We start from the raw sequence: 19,427 nt of genomic DNA on the forward strand, positions 1-19,427 counted from the left end.
GTCCTGGGGGTTGGGGTGTTGTGTTTGCCTGTCCTGGGGGTTGGGGTGTTGTGTTTGCCTGTCCTGGGGGTTGGGGTGTTGTGTTTGCCTGTACTGGGGGTTGGGGTGTTGTGTTTGCCTGTACTGGGGGGTTGGGGTGTTGTGTTTGCCTGTACTGGGGGGTTGGGGTGTTGTGTTTGCCTGTACTGGGGGGTTGGGGTGTTGTGTTTGCCTGTACTGGGGAGTTGGGGTGTTGTGTTTGCCTGTACTGGGGTGTTGGGGTGTTGTGTTTGCCTGTCCTGGGGGTTGGGGGGTTGTGTTTGCCTGTCCTGGGGGTTGGGGTGTTGTGTTTGCCTGTCCTGGGGGTTGGGGTGTTGTGTTTGCCCGCACTGGGGTGTTGGGGTGTTGTGTTTGCCCGTACTGGGGGGTTGGGGTGTTGTGTTTGCCTGTACTGGGGGGTTGGGGTGTTGTGTTTGCCTGTCCTGGGGGTTGGGGTGTTGTGTTTGCCCGCACTGGGGTGTTGGGGTGTTGTGTTTGCCTGTACTGGGGGGTTGGGGTGTTGTGTTTGCCCGCACTGGGGTGTTGGGGTGTTGTGTTTGCCTGTACTGGGGGGTTGGGGGGTTGTGTTTGCCTGTACTGGGGGGTTGGGGTGGTGTGTTTGCCTGTACTGGGGGGTTGGGGTGTTGTGTTTGCCTGTCCTGGGGGTTGGGGTGTTGTGTTTGCCTGTACTGGGGGGTTGGGGTGTTGTGTTTGCCCGCACTGGGGTGTTGGGGTGTTGTGTTTGCCTGTACTGGGGGGTTGGGGTGTTGTGTTTGCCTGTACTGGGGGGTTGGGGTGTTGTGTTTGCCTGTCCTGGGGGTTGGGGTGTTGTGTTTGCCCGCACTGGGGTGTTGGGGTGTTGTGTTTGCCTGTACTGGGGGGTTGGGGTGTTGTGTTTGCCCGCACTGGGGTGTTGGGGTGTTGTGTTTGCCTGTACTGGGGGGTTGGGGTGTTGTGTTTGCCTGTACTGGGGGGTTGGGGTGTTGTGTTTGCCCGCACTGGGGTGTTGGGGTGTTGTGTTTGCCTGTACTGGGGGGTTGGGGTGTTGTGTTTGCCTGTCCTGGGGGTTGGGGTGTTGTGTTTGCCTGTACTGGGGGGTTGGGGTGTTGTGTTTGCCCGCACTGGGGTGTTGGGGTGTTGTGTTTGCCTGTACTGGGGGGTTGGGGTGTTGTGTTTGCCTGTACTGGGGGGTTGGGGTGTTGTGTTTGCCTGTCCTGGGGGTTGGGGTGTTGTGTTTGCCCGCACTGGGGTGTTGGGGTGTTGTGTTTGCCTGTACTGGGGGGTTGGGGTGTTGTGTTTGCCCGCACTGGGGTGTTGGGGTGTTGTGTTTGCCTGTACTGGGGGGTTGGGGTGTTGTGTTTGCCTGTACTGGGGGGTTGGGGGGTTGTGTTTGCCTGTCCTGGGGGTTGGGGTGTTGTGTTTGCCCGCACTGGGGTGTTGGGGTGTTGTGTTTGCCTGTACTGGGGGGTTGGGGTGTTGTGTTTGCCTGTACTGGGGGGTTGGGGTGGTGTGTTTGCCTGTACTGGGGGGTTGGGGTGTTGTGTTTGCCCGCACTGGGGTGTTGGGGTGTTGTGTTTGCCTGTACTGGGGGGTTGGGGTGTTGTGTTTGCCCGCACTGGGGTGTTGGGGTGTTGTGTTTGCCTGTACTGGGGGGTTGGGGGTTGTGTTTGCCTGTACTGGGGGGTTGGGGGGTTGTGTTTGCCTGTACTGGGGGGTTGGGGTGTTGTGTTTGCCTGTACTGGGGGGTTGGGGTGTTGTGTTTGCCTGTACTGGGGGGTTGGGGTGTTGTGTTTGCCTGTACTGGGGGGTTGGGGTGTTGTGTTTGCCTGTACTGGGGGGTTGGGGGGTTGTGTTTGCCTGTCCTGGGGGTTGGGGTGTTGTGTTTGCCTGTACTGGGGGGTTGGGGTGTTGTGTTTGCCTGTCCTGGGGGTTGGGGTGTTGTGTTTGCCTGTACTGGGGGGTTGGGGTGTTGTGTTTGCCTGTCCTGGGGGGTTGGGGTGTTGTGTTTGCCTGTCCTGGGGGTTGGGGTGTTGTGTTTGCCTGTACTGGGGGGTTGGGGTGTTGTGTTTGCCCGCACTGGGGTGTTGGGGTGTTGTGTTTGCCCGTACTGGGGGGTTGGGGTGTTGTGTTTGCCCGTCCTGGGGGTTGGGGTGTTGTGTTTGCCCGCACTGGGGTGTTGGGGTGTTGTGTTTGCCCGTACTGGGGGGTTGGGGTGTTGTGTTTGCCCGCACTGGGGTGTTGGGGTGTTGTGTTTGCCTGTACTGGGGGGTTGGGGTGTTGTGTTTGCCTGTACTGGGGGGTTGGGGTGTTGTGTTTGCCTGTCCTGGGGGTTGGGGTGTTGTGTTTGCCCGCACTGGGGTGTTGGGGTGTTGTGTTTGCCTGTACTGGGGGGTTGGGGTGTTGTGTTTGCCTGTACTGGGGGGTTGGGGTGTTGTGTTTGCCTGTACTGGGGGGTTGGGGTGTTGTGTTTGCCTGTCCTGGGGGTTGGGGTGTTGTGTTTGCCTGTCCTGGGGGTTGGGGTGTTGTGTTTGCCTGTCCTGGGGGTTGGGGTGTTGTGTTTGCCTGTACTGGGGGTTGGGGTGTTGTGTTTGCCTGTACTGGGGGGTTGGGGTGTTGTGTTTGCCTGTACTGGGGGGTTGGGGTGTTGTGTTTGCCTGTACTGGGGGGTTGGGGTGTTGTGTTTGCCTGTACTGGGGAGTTGGGGTGTTGTGTTTGCCTGTACTGGGGTGTTGGGGTGTTGTGTTTGCCTGTCCTGGGGGTTGGGGTGTTGTGTTTGCCTGTCCTGGGGGTTGGGGTGTTGTGTTTGCCTGTCCTGGGGGTTGGGGTGTTGTGTTTGCCTGTCCTGGGGGTTGGGGTGTTGTGTTTGCCTGTCCTGGGGGTTGGGGTGTTGTGTTTGCCTGTCCTGGGGGTTGGGGTGTTGTGTTTGCCTGTCCTGGGGGTTGGGGTGTTGTGTTTGCCTGTCCTGGGGGTTGGGGTGTTGTGTTTGCCTGTCCTGGGGGTTGGGGTGTTCTTCAGCACGATCCCGAGCTCTGTCGCGGGTGTAGAAAAGTGGAATGAATGGGCAGGGGGAAGATGTGCTTGAAGAGAGGTTTAATAGTAACGCCACAGCGCAGGTACAGCTCTTCACCGAGGGGAACCCCCCCCCCACAGATGGAATATCAAGTGGGAACGTTCCATCGTCCCAAGGAACAGAGGGGTGCATAGGCAATTGGAGGAACCGCTATGGAGGATACCAAACCCCCTACCCCATCTACAGGCTCTGTCTGGCTCCTGCTGGCCTCCCTCCTCCTCTACAGGCTCAGCCTGGCTCCTGCTGGCCTCCATCCTCTTCTACAGGCTCAGCCTGGCTCCTGCTTGCCTCTCCCCTCGTCTACAGGCTCAGCTTGCCTCCTGCTGGCCTCCATCCTCTTCTACAGGCTCAGCTTGCCTCCTGCTGGGCTCCCTTCTCCTCTACAGGCTCAGCCTGGCTCCTGCTTGCCTCTCTCCTCCTCTATAGGCTCAGCGTAGGTCCTGCTGGCATGTCTCCTCCTCTACAGGCTCAGCTTGCCTCCTGCTGGCCTGTCTCCTCCTCTACAGGCTCAGCTTGCCTCATGCTGGCCTGTCTCCTCCTCTACAGGCTCAGCTTGCCTCCTGCTGGCCTGTCTCCTTCTCTACAGGCTCAGTCTGGCACCTGATGACCTCTCTCCTTCTCTACAGGCTCAGCCTGGCACCTGCTGACCTCTCTCCTCCTCTGCAGGCTCAGCCTGGCACCTGCTGGCCTCCCTCCTCCTCTACAGGCTCAGCCTGGCTCCTGCTTGCCTCTCCCCTCGTCTACAGGCTCAGCTTGCCTCCTGCTGGGCTCCCTTCTCCTCTACAGGCTCAGCCTGGCTCCTGCTTGCCTCTCTCCTCCTCTACAGGCTCAGCGCAGGTCCTGCTGGCCTGTCTCCTCCTCTACAGGCTCAGCTTGCCTCCTGCTGGCCTGTCCCCTCCTCTACAGGCTCAGCTTGCCTCCTGCTGGCCTGTCTCCTTCTCTACAGGCTCAGTCTGGCACCTGCTGACCTCTCTCCTTCTCTACAGGCTCAGCCTGGCTCCTGCTGGCCTCTCTCCTCCTCTAAAGGCTCAGCGTAGCTCATGCTGGCCCGTCTCCTCCTCTACAGGCTCATCCTGGCACCTGCTGGCCTCTCTCCTTCTCTACATGCTCAGCCTGGCTCCTGCTTGCCTCCCCACTCCTCTACAGGCTCAGTCTGGCACCTGCAGGCCTCTCACCTTCTCTACAGGCTCAGTCTGGCACCTGCTGGCCTCTTTCCTTCTCTACAGGCTCAGCCTGGCTCCTGCTGGCCTCTCTCCTCCTCTACAGGCTCAGCGTAGCTCCTGCTGGCCTGTCTCCTCCTCTACAGGCTCAGCCTGGCACCTGCTGACCTCTCTCCTCCTCTACAGGCTCAGCCTGGCTCCTGCTGACCTCTCTCCTTCTCTACAGGCTCAGCCTGGCACCTGCTGACCTCTCTCCTCCTCTGCAGGCTCAGCCTGGCACCTGCTGGCCTCTCTCCGTATCTACAAGCTCAGTCTGGCACCTGCTGGCCTCTTTCCTTCTCTACAGGCTCAGCCTGGCTCCTGCTGGCCTCTCTCCTCCTCTACAGGTTCAGCGTAGCTCCTGCTGGCCTGTCTCCTCCTCTACAGACTCAGCCTGGCACCTGCTGACCTCTCTCCTCCTCTACAGGCTCAGCCTGGCTCCTGCTGGCCTGTCTCCTTCTCTACAGGCTCAGCCTGGCACCTGCTGACCTCTCTCCTTCTCTACAGGCTCAGCGTAGCTCCTGCTGGCCTGTCTCCTCCTCTACAGGCTCAGCCTGGCACCTGCTGGCCTCTCTCCTCCTCTTCAGGCTCAGCGTAGCTCCTGCTGGCCTGTCTCCTCCTCTACAGGCTCAGCGTAGCTCCTGCTGGCCTGTCTCCTTCTCTACAGGCTCAGCCTGGCACCTGCTGACCTCTCTCCTCCTCTACAGGCTTCGCTTAGTCTGGCACCTGCTGACCTCTCTCCTTCTCTACAGGCTCAGCCTGGCTCCTGCTGGCCTCTCTCCTCCTCTACAGGCTCAGCGTAGCTCCTGCTGGCCTGTCTCCTCCTCTACAGGCTCAGCGTAGCTCCTGCTGGCCTGTCTTCTTCTCTACAGGCTCAGCCTGGCACCTGCTGACCTCTCTCCTCCTCTACAGGCTCAGCCTGGCACCTGCTGACCTCTCTCCTTCTCTACAGGCTCAGCCTGGCTCCTACTTGCCCCCCTCCTCTACTGTGTGTCTGTGAAAGTGCAGCAACAGGGATATTTTTGCTGGGGTCTGGCGGAAGAGTTTAAGACTTTAAGAGGTTTGCTTTTCTTTGTTGCTCTTTTGCTATATTCCTTGCATCCCACATATTGCATGAAAACACAAGCGATGGCAGACAGAGGTTTTTATGGTGCTTAGGCCAGGGCCTCCTGCTGTACTCACTCGCTGGCGTCTGAGGCAGCAGGTGTACTTAGCATGGCATTTCTCCAGGAGACCCATAATTCCGCTCTCTGTTCTACCGCAGAGGAGCACATCTCTGAATCCTGTGGAATGTAAAGGTGAGGTCTTGGTCAGGCTTTCTCTTTATATTCTGACACTTCCTATTCTTTTTAAATGTTGTTCAGAGTTTCTTGAGTGAAACGTGTTTTAAAATGAATCCACACTATCTATATGGATTGAAATCCGTCTACAGTTTTGAGAAACCATAAGATATGTTTTCTTTTCTTTAAGCACTTTGAAGCGGTTCCATTTTCTAAACAGTCTTACAAACATTGGCAAATGCAACAGCTTGGCACTTGCATTAGGCCAGAAGAGAGCACGTTCTACTGATCTCTCTTGTTTAAGGTTCCTTTTTAGGTCTCGCACCTGGCGATACAACGCAAAAGTGCTGTCGCCTGCGAGACCTATTGTTGTCGACTCTGCTTTCAACGGCCCTAAAAGGGAGACAGGAGATGGGCACGCGCAGCATGCCGGAATAGGATCAGGTTGCGCGCGTGAACACGCGCTCCATTGCTCGCGCTGTGCATCTCCTGTCACCCTTAATGCGGGGTGAGTCAGTGGCACACGGAATAGCCATTGTATTTAAAAGCGCCCTAAGAAGTGGTGGCCCGGCCTCTACTTTCAGGAAAGGAAACAACTGCAAGCCACATGCAATTGTACATTACAGTTAAGCTCCCACTGCGGCTAAAAAGCAATCACAGGCTGGTGAGGCGCGGCGCTCGCAGGCACTGCAGTGCCGTCACTCACCCGCCTTGTTGTATATGAATCCCACACCTTGGCTGACATCCTGTGTGCATGTCACATGTGTACAGGCATGTGACACGTGTGGTAGTAGGGCTCTGTGTGTGGTGAAAGTCTGAGTATTTTTTGGGTGGCCCCTGGTTTAGCATGGCACATGACGCAGGCTGGACACAGATTCCGCAGACGGTGAAAGTGCAGAGCCATCTTCCCATGGATGGACAGTGGAGATCAAGGCAATGAGATGAGGAAGGATGGAGATCGGGCCGGCTTCAGAAAGTCACTGACGGCCTTGTTAGTAAGGGGCTGACGTTTAGTTCTTTCTGAACACTTATTCGTTAGATGGTAGGGATGAGGGGTTGGGCCTGCGGTTTATGTTATTCAAGGTGAGGACGTTTCGACCTTTTTTTTCTGTCCCTGATTACTGCTTTAGGAAGGCTGACAACAGCCAGGTGCAGAGACCTCACACTCCATCGTGTCCTCGTGCTTGGAGCCCAGCACCATTGCCGTCGGCCACGAGAGCCATCACATTGCACAAAGGCTGTGTCTGCCGAGCATCCAGAAAATGTAATTTGAAAGAGAACCAAACCAAGCAAGGTCTGAACGGGGAACAGCGTTTACTACGCAACTTTTACAACGCTGTGCCTTTATGACGCAATTTTTACAACGCAAGTCGTTACAACGACTTGGGCTGGAGGGCGCTCCAGGGTAGGGAATAGTTTAATTTACTATCCAACTCCTTCCCTACTATCCACGGGGACTGGAGTTGGAATAGTAAATTAAACTAGTCACTATCCAGCGCCCCCCAACGCAAGTCGTTGTAACGACTTGCGTTGTAAAAGTTGCGTGTAAAGGCATGTATTGTAAATGCATGCGTAGTAACGACATACATCCGGTCTGAACCCATAGACATTGGATCCACATTGCTTAACTTGAAAAGCACGCTACATGGCTGCAGCCCAGGTTCTTGTCCAGGGGAGGAAGCGCGGCCATTGCACCGAGAGGTGCCCATCTGTGGGGTGAGATGAGCACCTGTTTACATGGGCCTGAAGGCCACACTTTCCGCAGTCGAGGAGCTGCCGACATCAGCCCTGAGGGACACAACTGCCAAAGACAAGAGTCCTCTTGCCCCAACTCCAGAGATCGCGTCTGCCGAAGACGAACGCTGGTCCACATCAGCTTAAAGGCCATGACTTCCATCGTGCCTACTAATGCGCCCACTGCAGGGGCCTGTGTCCAACCTCATGGTCACAGGTTCTAACCCCGGGGGTCCACTCAGCCTTTCATCCATCTGAGGTCGATAAAATGACTACCAATAAGTTGGGTACAATGAACATCTGTATTCAGCGCCAAGAGACCTGCGGGTGAACGCGCGCTTTACAAATACACAAGTTATGTTATGTTATGTCTGGTCAACCCCACAATTTTGGAGAAGCATAAGACCGCCGTCTGTGGCTATCCACCACCGGTGAAGCCCAGGGGTGCGAAGACGCTGACCACACCAAGGTGTGCCATTGCTCCACCACGCCTTTTGAGCGGGTAACCATGGGCTGCGCAATTCATGAACTGACAGACTGAACCCAGCACAGGCATGAGGACGGTTGTTACTAGAAGATTTACCTTTGCCAATGCAAACTTGTTGAGCCTAAAGACTATTGAACTGACCTAGGAGCTACCATTTGCGGTAAATTATGGTGTTCTGCGTCCATGCCCAATCTATGCCCAGACCTATATATTTGTCAAAGTTACCCTAGACCAGGAACGACCCGGAGAGAGACGGGGAAGCAGGCGCCATGGAGGGAATCAGCATTTCAGGGACACCTTACGGAGACTGCAACCTGGGATCTGAGGCACCCTTGGACTCTGTAGAAGTTTCTTTTGCTTTTTGATTAAAGTACTTTATGTTAAATAAAAGCACCGGGCGGGGCATTATATTGCAGCGTTTGCTGGATGGCTGTGAGGTCTGAGCTCTTGATATGACCCACACTGCCTCCCTGAGAAGCCTTTCACTGCTCACAGATGACAAAGATGGACTTGGCCCAATGGGCAGAGCCAGAGTAGGACAGAGCCAAAGACACCAGAGGCAAAGACTCTCACCCACCCCATAGTTGAGGCCCAGTGGCCTCTGTATACCATGGCACCCCCCTAGCCCCTCCACCCAGCGCCGGGTCTTACGATCGACCAGCAGCTTAAGATCCTCACAGTCCACTTCCTCGGGTCTGGAACAGAACAATAAGTTCAGCCTGAAGACGGCGTTACTCGCACGCTACAGTGGTAAGTGCCACGGTGGTGGGAGCACGGTACAGTGGTAGGTACCAGGGCGGCGGGAGCACGTTACAGTGGTAGGTACCAGGGTGGCGGGAGCAGGTTACAGTGGTAGGTACCAGGGTGGCGGGAGAACGGTTCAGTGGTAGGTACCAGGGTGGCGGGAGTACGTTACAGTGGTAGGTACCAGGGTGGCGGGAGCATGTTACAGTGGTAGGTACCAGGGTGGCTGGAGCAGGTTACAGTGGTAGGTACCACGGTGGCGCGTGCACAGGACAGTGCTAGGTCCCAGTGTGGCGGGAGCACGTTCCAGTGGTAGGTACACGGTGGTGGAGCACGGTACAGTGGTAGCTACCACGGTGGTGGAGCACGGTACAGTGCTAGGTACCAGTGTCGCGGGAGCACGGTACAGTGCTAGGTACCAGGGTGGCGGGAGCACGGTACAGTGGTAGGTACCAGGGTGGCGGGAGCACGGTACAGTGCTAGGTACCACAGTGGTGGGAGCACGTTACAGTGGTATGTACCACGGTGTTGTGTGTCGATTTAGATTCCGTATGAATTTCCCGATTTATGCCCTTTTATAGGTACAATTCCCATTGCCCATATTTAGGCATAGAAATCCAGCCCTTATTTAGGCATGGTCCATGCTAACCAAATACAGGCATGGCTACTTACATCCGTTCATCTACGTCACAACAGGTTCTTGGAAAACTGGACTCTTAAGCCTTTAGGACTTCCCCTTGCTTGGATATTGATTTCCCCAAGAACTCATTTATCATGCATGAACATCTATTCCTTAGGGGTTCATTCATGACATTCTTATGCCCGACTTTTAAGTCAATACTGTCATTCCTAAACACCTTCAAGGTATAAATACGCCTTCACTTGCCATGGCAAACCACGGTTCGGTCCATGGTTCGACTGCCTACTTGCAAGACGCGGCTCGCCACGTCAAGTTCGGAAGGAAGTCAAGTCCCCAACTGACGCACTGACCAGATGCTGCCATCCTCCTCGCAGAGAATCCAGTTCCAGTGTTTCTGACTCCTCTTGCGGGGTATTAGAGATCGAGACCCGAGAAAGAGATTCCAACCTCTCTCATTCTAAGGTATGGAGCAGACTAGAACCTAGAGGGACTCTTGGCAACTATAGCTAAACTAGACTATAGCTAAACAGCACCTACTTCCTCCCTCGAACTACACTTAGGTTAGGTACACTGGGGTAGGAATATTTTAGAAGCACCAGATGAGTATTTTAGCTTGTGTTATTTATGTATGTATTTTTATGAATATATGCCATAGCTACAAACCATGCTATTACAGTATTATTTTATCTTACTGCAAACGCTGTACGTATTGTACTTCGCATTCTGTCTTACGATTGTAGCAGTTCATATCTCTTGCATGAGAAATAAGACTGTTCAGTAAACCCTTTTCATTGAAATGCCCGTCTATCTATTTCTGTGCAACTCTGTAGAAACGAAGCATGCTCGATTGACTGAATGAAACGATTATCTATTGGTGCCACAATTCTGCGATTGTTCCGACTCTGTTCATGCACCATTTTGAACAACAACACATTGTTAACAAACCCATTTGGCTACAACCCGGCAAGATTTTTCTTCGCTTTATTGACGATATTTTCATCTTATGGTCAGGAACAGCCAGCACACTCATGCAATTTCTACATCAACTCAATGACATAGACGATCGTATACAATTCACATGGGAGTACAACCAACGTCAGATCAACTTTCTGGACGTTTAAATACAATTGGAATATGGCAAATTCTCCACCAATCTATTTCGCAAAGAGACAGACCGGAACAGTATTTTACATTACACCAGCTTTCACAGACCAGGCTTAAAGAACAACCTACCCGTCTCTCATTTTGTGAGAGTTAAACGCATCGTATCAGATCCTGAGGAATGTGACAAACAAATTGATGAAGTGTCAACCAGGTTAAAAAACCGTGGATATCCTGAAGATATTCTGGTAACCTCTAAAAATGGATGTGAAGCCCTAAACAGACGGGACCTACTGTCAGCTAAACCAAAAAAAGATATGAACCGTATGGTAGTTGTTTCCAAATACTCAACAACCAGCAACAAGTATCGCAATATAATTCTTAAACATTGGCCATTGCTAAGCAGTGAACCAGACTTCAGAGGTCTCTTTGAACACAAACCTATTTTCTGTTATACCAGAGGACCCAACTTGAAAGATTTGCTCACACGCACCTCAAGAGACCAGCAGGTAACCAGATACAAAGGCTTGGTACCATGTTACAATTGTAGTAATTGTCACAACTCCATACCAGGAAATTCTATTCATCACCCCATGAAGGGTACCACCATCAAATTGAGAGTGAATGCGACATGCAATACGTCTAATGTCATTTATTTACTTAAATGCCCCTGCGGCTTATGTTATGTTGGCCATACAGAGAGGAAAATACGTACCCGTATTTTGGAACATAAAAGCAATATCAGAACGAAAAATCAGAAATCCACCGTGGCTTCACACTTCATGGAGAAAAGACACAACGTTTCACAACTTCGCTTTCTCATTCTTGAAGTGATTAAGCAGGTTGAAGGCAGCCACAACAAGAATAGACTCCTACAGAGAGAGAACTTTTGGATACGCTATCTGTGCATGATGCAGCCTAACGGGCTGAATGACAGAATGGAGTTTTTGTGTTACCTTTGATGTACCATTTATTCTTTCATCTAGTGATGTATTTTCTTTCAGCCATTCCTGCACGTTATTTCTTACAGACTGCTCATTGATAATTTCTAATTTTTTCTCTTTTCTCAATTGTTGCCATGTGCAGTCATTGTTCGTTGTTTTTTGTCATTTTACAGTTGTCTCTTTAGTGTACCTGATCCATGACCTATCACACGCCTATAGCTCACATCGATTCCTACGTTTGTTCAGCTACTCGCGCTTCTCATTCACATCCCGCTCCAAGATGGCGGTCACCCTTCCTCACCAGTCCTCTCTTTATGTTTCACCCGGCAGCGGCACGTCCGCCTGTTCATACTTTTCAACTTTATTAGTTCAGCGTTTCTCACGCCGTTTACACTTGTTCGGCCACACGACGTGCTGCCCTACATCAGCGAGATTTATATATGCTCCTGTAACTACTTCTATAGTAAGTACCTCTCCATGAGCACCCGCTTTTTCACAGTTTCACTTTTTTACCGGATAGCCTTTTTTCACCGTAACGTTCTGTATATTGTTTTCCCCTCAGAGCTTACAGTTTCGTCACCCGTCACCAACACGTGAGATATCTTTCTTTGTTCCTTTAGGCTTTGTTGCACTTATCCCTGCATGTTGTTACACTCACCGGCACCTTCTTAGTGGTTTGTTATTTGCGCCCGGATGCAACTTATACCGGTATTTTAGCACTTTGACCAGCATCTTTACACATTGCTGTTTTAACTCGCCACTTTCACCTTTACGTTGTGCCACACTCATGATGTCTACTGGTTTCAGACGGTTTACATTGCGAGACACCAGTCTCTGCAACACCCTCGGCAACTGTTGTGCATTCTTAGTCACCCCATCACCCCCCCAGGCATGAATATCACTCTCAATTTTTTCCTTGGTTTAACACCAGTACACACTTACACACGTGATTATCCTTGTATGCTCACTATCGTCCTGTATTCATTTTAGTTTATTTATTTGAGACCATGTGCAATACTTCCATCTAAGACCGAATATATATGTCACTTTTACCTGCAGAATGCTCCCCTGACGAAGGGTAGAACTCATGCCCGAAATGCATAGGGATTAATCACACATGGGGATGAATACGGATTAAAGCTTTGAACGCCTACATGTGAACATCATGAAGTTTTGATTAATGATGATTCATTGAATGGAGTGAACCTTGAAAAGGACTGTTGGTCATTAAAACTAATCAACAACCCATCGTATTATTTTTATTGTTTCCAGACAAGATTAAACCAAACCCTTGGTCTTCTACGCTGTGCACAGGGGGACGACTCCTATGTAGGAGTTGCATCAGTTTGATGTTTATGCGGTTGTCAGAAACTAATCCCTTCTTTTTCATTCGAGAAAGTTTCTAGTGACCTCTGAGTTAGCTGGCACACAAAGTAATTATGTTTAATGTACTCAATAGAGGCATACTGACCTCGTTCCTATGTCACAACTATAGTGTATATTATTCCAATGCACAGAGCCTATCAGGGATATAGGAACTACACTACATGGCGCCCAACGGTTTGGTAAGGATCTAATTTAATGCTAGATACTGAACTCAGTCTTTCTTTTCTCAGAGACCCCTACTCATAATACTCCATAAGACGTCTGGAAAGGGTAAAGGGATAATATCCGCCATAGCTGAGTAGGACGAAAAATCCTATGTATTAGCTGTTTGGTTTGTTCAACGTTGAAGGATACAGTGTTCCAAAATATTGTGCACCTTATCTTTGTTACCTTGAAACTTGCTCTGCAATTTTCATTAAACAAAATGTCCCTAAGCGGGGATAATAACACCGAAACTGGTGGAGCTGCGGCTGACCAAGCCGAAGCAGCTTTAAACTATACAGGTGTTTATGAAACCGATGGGAATGCTATAATTATTCCTCCAAATTTAAGGAGAGGCATCACTCTCAAACTTTTAAAACATGGCCTAACATCAAGAGGTGGTAGGGCAGTTTTTGTGATAGAGGCATGAATATCACCAGACAGAGGAATTCTATTCATGGATAGTATTGCCAGAATCAAATCCAGTAACGTGTTTCACTTCTACAAACAAGATGAACCACCTGAGGAATACATTCCTTTCGAGGATATTGAAATTTCACTCACATACAAGGAGCATGAGCTCTGGTGTAAAGGCGCCCTAAAACATTGAAATCACATTACCAGGCTCGGTCCACTAGGTAGACCAGGAGCAACATGGCCGGTGTTAGACGGCTACACACCACATCCTGACATTGAAGAAATGACAGATGTAGAATTACTGGCTCAACTCAAAGAGTTAATCAAGATTTATAGACAAATAGTCCAATATGTCATGCGGACTCTCACAGTCCAACCACCATTAGTTATTCCACAACAAACCTCTCACCAGGGGAATACACTAAAAATCACACCACAGACTTTGCACGCAGTCATGGGTAAATTGCCCGCAAAACGTGAACAAATTCCATTCTGGATAGCTCAAGAAATTACTCAAATCGAAGAGGTATTTCCCAAATACCAGTCCCTATGACAAACATTCAATTCTAACTATCTGTTTACCGATGGGGATCGCACCACATCTGGAAGACTGCACCACGTGGGCCACAGTCTTCGCTACTATCTACACAAAAACACTGGTTGTTCCGTCTATGGCGGTAATACCAGACATCCTGAAACAGATTCAAACAAATATGGGGCAGAGCCTGTTCTGAATTTAGGTATAAAAATTACTGAAAAATGTTAACCAGGTCTCAACAATAATATTATCCAATATTAAAGGAGAAGCTGCATCAGTGGCAATCCGCCAGAAATTAAGAGAATTTTATGTAGCAGAACAACCACAAGAACTAGCCAGAATAATTGAAAATTCCCATGCAGAATTAGGCAGAGACAGTTTGGGTGGGAAACCAGTTAAACCCCAAAGTCCTGAAAAGGCCTTCACTAAAAACACTCCTACCTCCTCTAAAAAGAAGTGGGAAAATAACACACAACAGTCAAAAGAGAAAGATTCTCAATCCCGAGGTAGGTCTCCTCAAAAGGAGCCCTCTGAAAGGAGGTATAACCTCAGAAATAGGGATAATTTGGGAAAACCTGACAGGTATCAAGATACTGATACATGTTCCTCTCGTACCTTTCAGATATCGTCACAGACATCCGAAAGAAGAGGACTGTCAGATCAAAAAGAAGAACGCGTGAAGTCCAAAGACGATCAACAGGTTCAGAAAAACAAAACCTCAATTCACCAAGAAGAAAGTAGCAGGTCTAAAGATCAGACATGCCGAGGAATGGGCTTAGATAATGTTGGACAGCGCAGCAGAAGTATCAATAGCTCGCCAGAACCTGAAGGGACTTCTGTAGACAGTGGACCTGAATGAGGACATTCAAGTTGAACCTGCTGACACCAGGGTTAGCTCTCCACATAGGTTATATGAAATAACACTCTGGATGGAGGGAAACATACCAAGAAAAGTGAAAGTACTTTTTTGGGAGTGACTTTCAAAGGGTTATGATATACTTCTAGCAGAACGTGCCCACATGGTAAAGACATCATTATGCCAGCCTTCTCCAACCATGTTCCAATACATTTAAAATATACTTATGCCAGGAAATTGGCAGTTGCCCAAGCCCCAGTATTATAGAAAAATCATGTAGGATGGGATGAGGACTCACCTCCCCACACAATCCAGTTAAAAAATCAACCAACTGCACAAAGGCAGTATCCAATTAAGCAAGAAGCTAAACAACAGGCCAGGGAGATCTTAGATCAACTTGAATACCAAGGGGTGATTGAAACATGCACCTCATCAATGAACAATCCTTTGTTTCCTGTTTCCAAACCAGACAGTACGTACGCAACTTAATGATCCGAATCATTCCTGGTCAATGCGGATTCACCTACTTAACTTTTAATGAAGGTGAAAAGGTACCAATTGCATACAAATCACATTTGTACACGCAAGCAGAAATGAAATTTACATCGACAGAAAGAATTCTGGCAGCAGTTCAAACCACTGTAGCAAAAGAAAGAGAACTAGCACAGGGAAAAAGCTTTATGGTTGTAACTCCTGTACCAGCTTTAGAGGCAGTTACAAAAGCAAGCATTCTGATTGCCAAAGCTTTACATCCAAGCTGGATACAATGGATTAATTCTCTTGCTGCGACAGACGTTGAATACGTTTTTGATCCTTATTTAAAAACACAAGCATTCCTGCAATACGAACACGAATGTCCTCTGCTTGATGAAATTCTACTTCTAGACCAGTATGAATGTATAATTTATACTGATGGATCAGCACAACCCGCTACGGGGGTATGCAAGCTTATAGTGCTGCATGCGCGAACGTTAAAGGTCGTAAGCGCGATGGAAAATTCAGACCTATGGTCACGAAAACGCAATCTCTAGGAGATTGTACAGCTCAGTGAGCTGAACTACAAGCATTCATAATGGCACTTGAAAATACGGATCGCGAATTCCCCACACTCATAGTGTGCGATTCCTTTTACTGTGTTCAATCTTACAATGAATATTTACAGAATTGGCTTCAAAATGGTTTCAAAGATGCAAAACGTGGCACAATTAAGCATAAAACGCTTTAGGAACAAGTAGTTCAGTTGCGAAACGGACTACAAAACCCCCACGTGATACACATGCTGAGTCATCAACGTGATGGCGTTCACGTTGAAGGGAATTCATTGGCTGATGAAGCCGCGAAGGGGGTTGTGCAAACGGCTTCCATAGCTGCAATCACTCGTTCAAAATTGAAAATAGACAGTGAAATAATACTGGCTGTCAATGCTTCAAGCAAAGGAAGCAGTGCAGCGTTACCTAAAAAGTTTCCACTCAAATACTCATATATAATTGATGCAAACTATTTTCCGTTTGCTCGAATCCCTGGAGTGGGGGATAGGGTAATTCCAGACATGGAACATAGATTAGGACTAATCCTAGCAGCACATGAAGGGCTCGCCTCTGATTAGGCAGGTGTTTCCGCCACAGTGTCGTTATTAAAACAACAATACTGGTGGCCCGGCATTAGGAAACAGACCAGAAACTATGTACTGGACTGTGAAATTTGCCAAAAAATGAAAGTCTCTACTGTGAAACGTCCTACGCAGACACCCCTGTTAATTTCAGATAAACCATTAGCTTGTGTTTACCTGGACCACTGCGGTCCCTTACAAAGGGATGGTAACTATAAATATATCATGGTCGCAGTGGACTCATGTTCAAGGTTCCTTTGGATGTGGCCTCAGCGCTCGGCTGACGCTCTAACTGTTATAAAAGATTTGCGAGTCTTTATCGGCACATGCGAAATAGGCACACTACACTCTGACCAAGGCCCTGCGTTTAGCTCACGAGCTTACAAAGAAGCCATGGCCAGTTTGGGCGTTGAATTGCGGTACTCTTCTCCATTCCATCCAGAGGGAAATTCTGTTGTAAAAAGAAAAGCACGGGACATAAAGCAGTCTATAACACCTAGGGTATTATGTTTGGGTGATGGGTGGGTCAAACATCTATATGGGGTGCAACGTAGTCTAAACAATTTGCCAAGAAGTTCTCTAGGGGGTGTCACTCCATATGAGGCCCTATTTGGGACAAGAATGTTGGTTCCGGATCTTGATTGTCATGGAACAGTGGTGGAAAATAAGACATTTGTTATCAAAGATCGTTTGACTGTTTTACAGGACTTAAATGAACTAAGATCGAAACAAAGCAACGTGTTCCTGAAGCCAACCACTACTGGGGAAAAACCAACCATCAGAGAAAAGATCGCAGACAAAAAGGAATTTGGGCTTTCTAACAGACAACCAGTACCTGTCCTAGCAATCCACGGATCAAGAACAGTACTACTGCCACCCCTTGCTGGTAAAAAGGAGAAACAATTTGTGTCCATCGACCTGATCAAACAACACTATGTAGCTGATACTAAGCAGTAGGCCAAGTGGACTGGATGTAGCAGACGTACTCCACTAGCTACAATTCAAGAGGTTCAAACTAAGAGACTCATCACCTTTGAAGATCCTACAGTGAGCTAAGAAGGACTAAGCAACAAAGCTATGGAACTCGTTCCTCTTGAGACCCAAGTAACAGTTTGTCCTGATTCACCTGTCTACGACGATGTAACAAGTGATCTAGTGGTTCCAGCGATTTCAATGAATACGGAAGCAATTCCACCCATTGACAGAACTGCCTCTGGCTATTTCATTAACTTTGATACATTTTCTGTGGATCCCAGCGAACCTGAAACGAATCCAGCACAAAGAACTTTCAAAGAACAAGCAATAGACTTTTTTCATATCCTGAAAAAGACTTATCTGGTTTAACCATGGATTGAACTATGGATTGTTTTGGGTATATTCTTCTTTCTACTTTGGTTAGCTCTCGTGATAACTCTGCGTTTGCTGATAAATGGAAGATATATTCAAATGGACACAGCAAGTAAAAAAGTGAACTTACTTCTCCAGCCACACAAATCATCCCATCTTGAACAAAGAGACTTGTCAGCAGTGAGCATCACAGCCGTTCCTATACCAGATGGTATAGTTTGGGACAGAACTGAATATGACATTTTTGGCAGTTGGAGCTGTTGAAGATTCCACACTTATTCAAGATTTCATTAAGTGACTTTATTACCTCTAGTAGGTGACCCGACCTGACCTGGTCAGAGACGGTCGCTCCACCCGCCTCGTGCCTGACCCCCGAGTGCTGCCGCCTCCGCTGCCCGCTGTGCCTCTGGTGTGCCCCTGAGCTGCTGTGCCCCTGAGCTCGCCAAGGATCTGGTCTTGTATTTTAATTTTCATTATTGCCCGGTATTGTAATTGTTGTGCCTGTGCCCGTTTCGCTCTTGCTCTGCACTCATATTGTTGCGCCCCCTGATTGCTGCCGCCACCGCTGCCCGCTGTGCCTCTCCGGTTTTGATTTTTGTTTGTTTACTCCAATTGTTGTGCCCTGTGCCCCTCCACCCCGCTCCCTGCCGCTGCTCAGCCCAACCCCCGTTCCGTCCTGCATCACCGCTCCTCCCCTCCCCACTCGCCACCCCGCTCCCGCCTCCCAGCTGCTCCTCCCTCGCTCCGCCCCCCTCCATTCTCCACTTATGGCCGAATGGCAAACGCGCAGCGGGCGCGCCCTATGCGCCCCGAAGGCGCGCCAAAGGTAAGCCCGTCTACGCCCGTCCACGCCTGGACCGCGCCCAGCGCCAGACCCCCTGGCCCCCGCAGTGACCATCCCCCCTGCAGAACATACGACACCGCAACCCTCAATGCCCTCAACACCGGCAGACTCCCCGATTGCCACCGAGCTGCCCCAGGACACACCCATGGACCCTTCACCTGCCAATCCTGCAAGTTCTGCTGCATCAGGACCCACACTACAACTACAAACGTCAAACAGAGCTCCAACAACAACCACCTGAAGTGCATCCTGCTCAACACCCGCTCGGTCCACAGACACGCCATAGAACTATGGAACCTACTCGACACCACATCCCCGGACGTTGCCTTTCTCACGGAAACCTGGATGAACGCCTCATCAGCACCCGACATCGCCATAGCCATCCCGGACGGATACAAGATCATCCGAAGAGACCGCATCAACAAAACAGGGGGAGGCATCGCGATCGTCCACAAGAACACCATCCGCATCTCGACCAGCTCCGACGACACCCTCATAGCCACCGAACACCTCCACTTCCAGATACACACCGACCCCAAGACAACACTCAGAGGCACCCTCATATACAGACCCCCAGGACCCCGTACACAATTTTGCGAAGACATCGCTGACCTTGTCAGCCCACACGCCCTCCCTTCCGAGGACTACATTCTCCTAGGAGACCTCAACTTTCACCTGGAGAATAACAACGACAACACCACCACCCTGCTTGATAACCTCGCCAATTTCGGACTCAAACAGCTGGTGAACACCCCCACCTACTACGCCGGACACACGCTCGACCCAATCTTCTCCTCCAGCAAACACATCTCCTTTAATCACACCACAGGACTCCACTGGACGGACCATAGCTGCGTCCACTTCAGCTTCAGAAAGACAACGACCCACCACCACCCGCAACAGGTCCCCCGCAGAAACTGGAACAAAATGACCCTCGACCAGCTCACCACATCACTGAACCAAAACCCTCCCGCCAGATCTACGGACCCAAATCAAGCAGCCTTTAATCTCG

General features: G+C 49.9%; 1 protein-coding gene across 1 annotated transcript in view; it reads left to right on the forward strand.

The window, feature by feature from the left end:
* The first annotated feature begins 3,071 nt into the window (after positions 1 to 3,071).
* LOC144785312 (uncharacterized) overlaps positions 3,072 to 19,427 on the forward strand; it is a 110,332-nt gene continuing 93,976 nt past the window's right edge. Inside the window, exon 1 of the mRNA XM_078664280.1 lies at positions 3,072 to 3,131. Within this exon, the coding sequence (XP_078520406.1) occupies positions 3,072 to 3,131 (60 nt within the window). The remainder of the gene's footprint in view (positions 3,132 to 19,427) is intronic.

The sequence above is a fragment of the Lissotriton helveticus genome, chromosome 10 (genome assembly GCF_964261635.1).
Source record: "Lissotriton helveticus chromosome 10, aLisHel1.1, whole genome shotgun sequence".
In the NCBI taxonomy this organism is placed as follows: domain Eukaryota; kingdom Metazoa; phylum Chordata; class Amphibia; order Caudata; family Salamandridae; genus Lissotriton; species Lissotriton helveticus.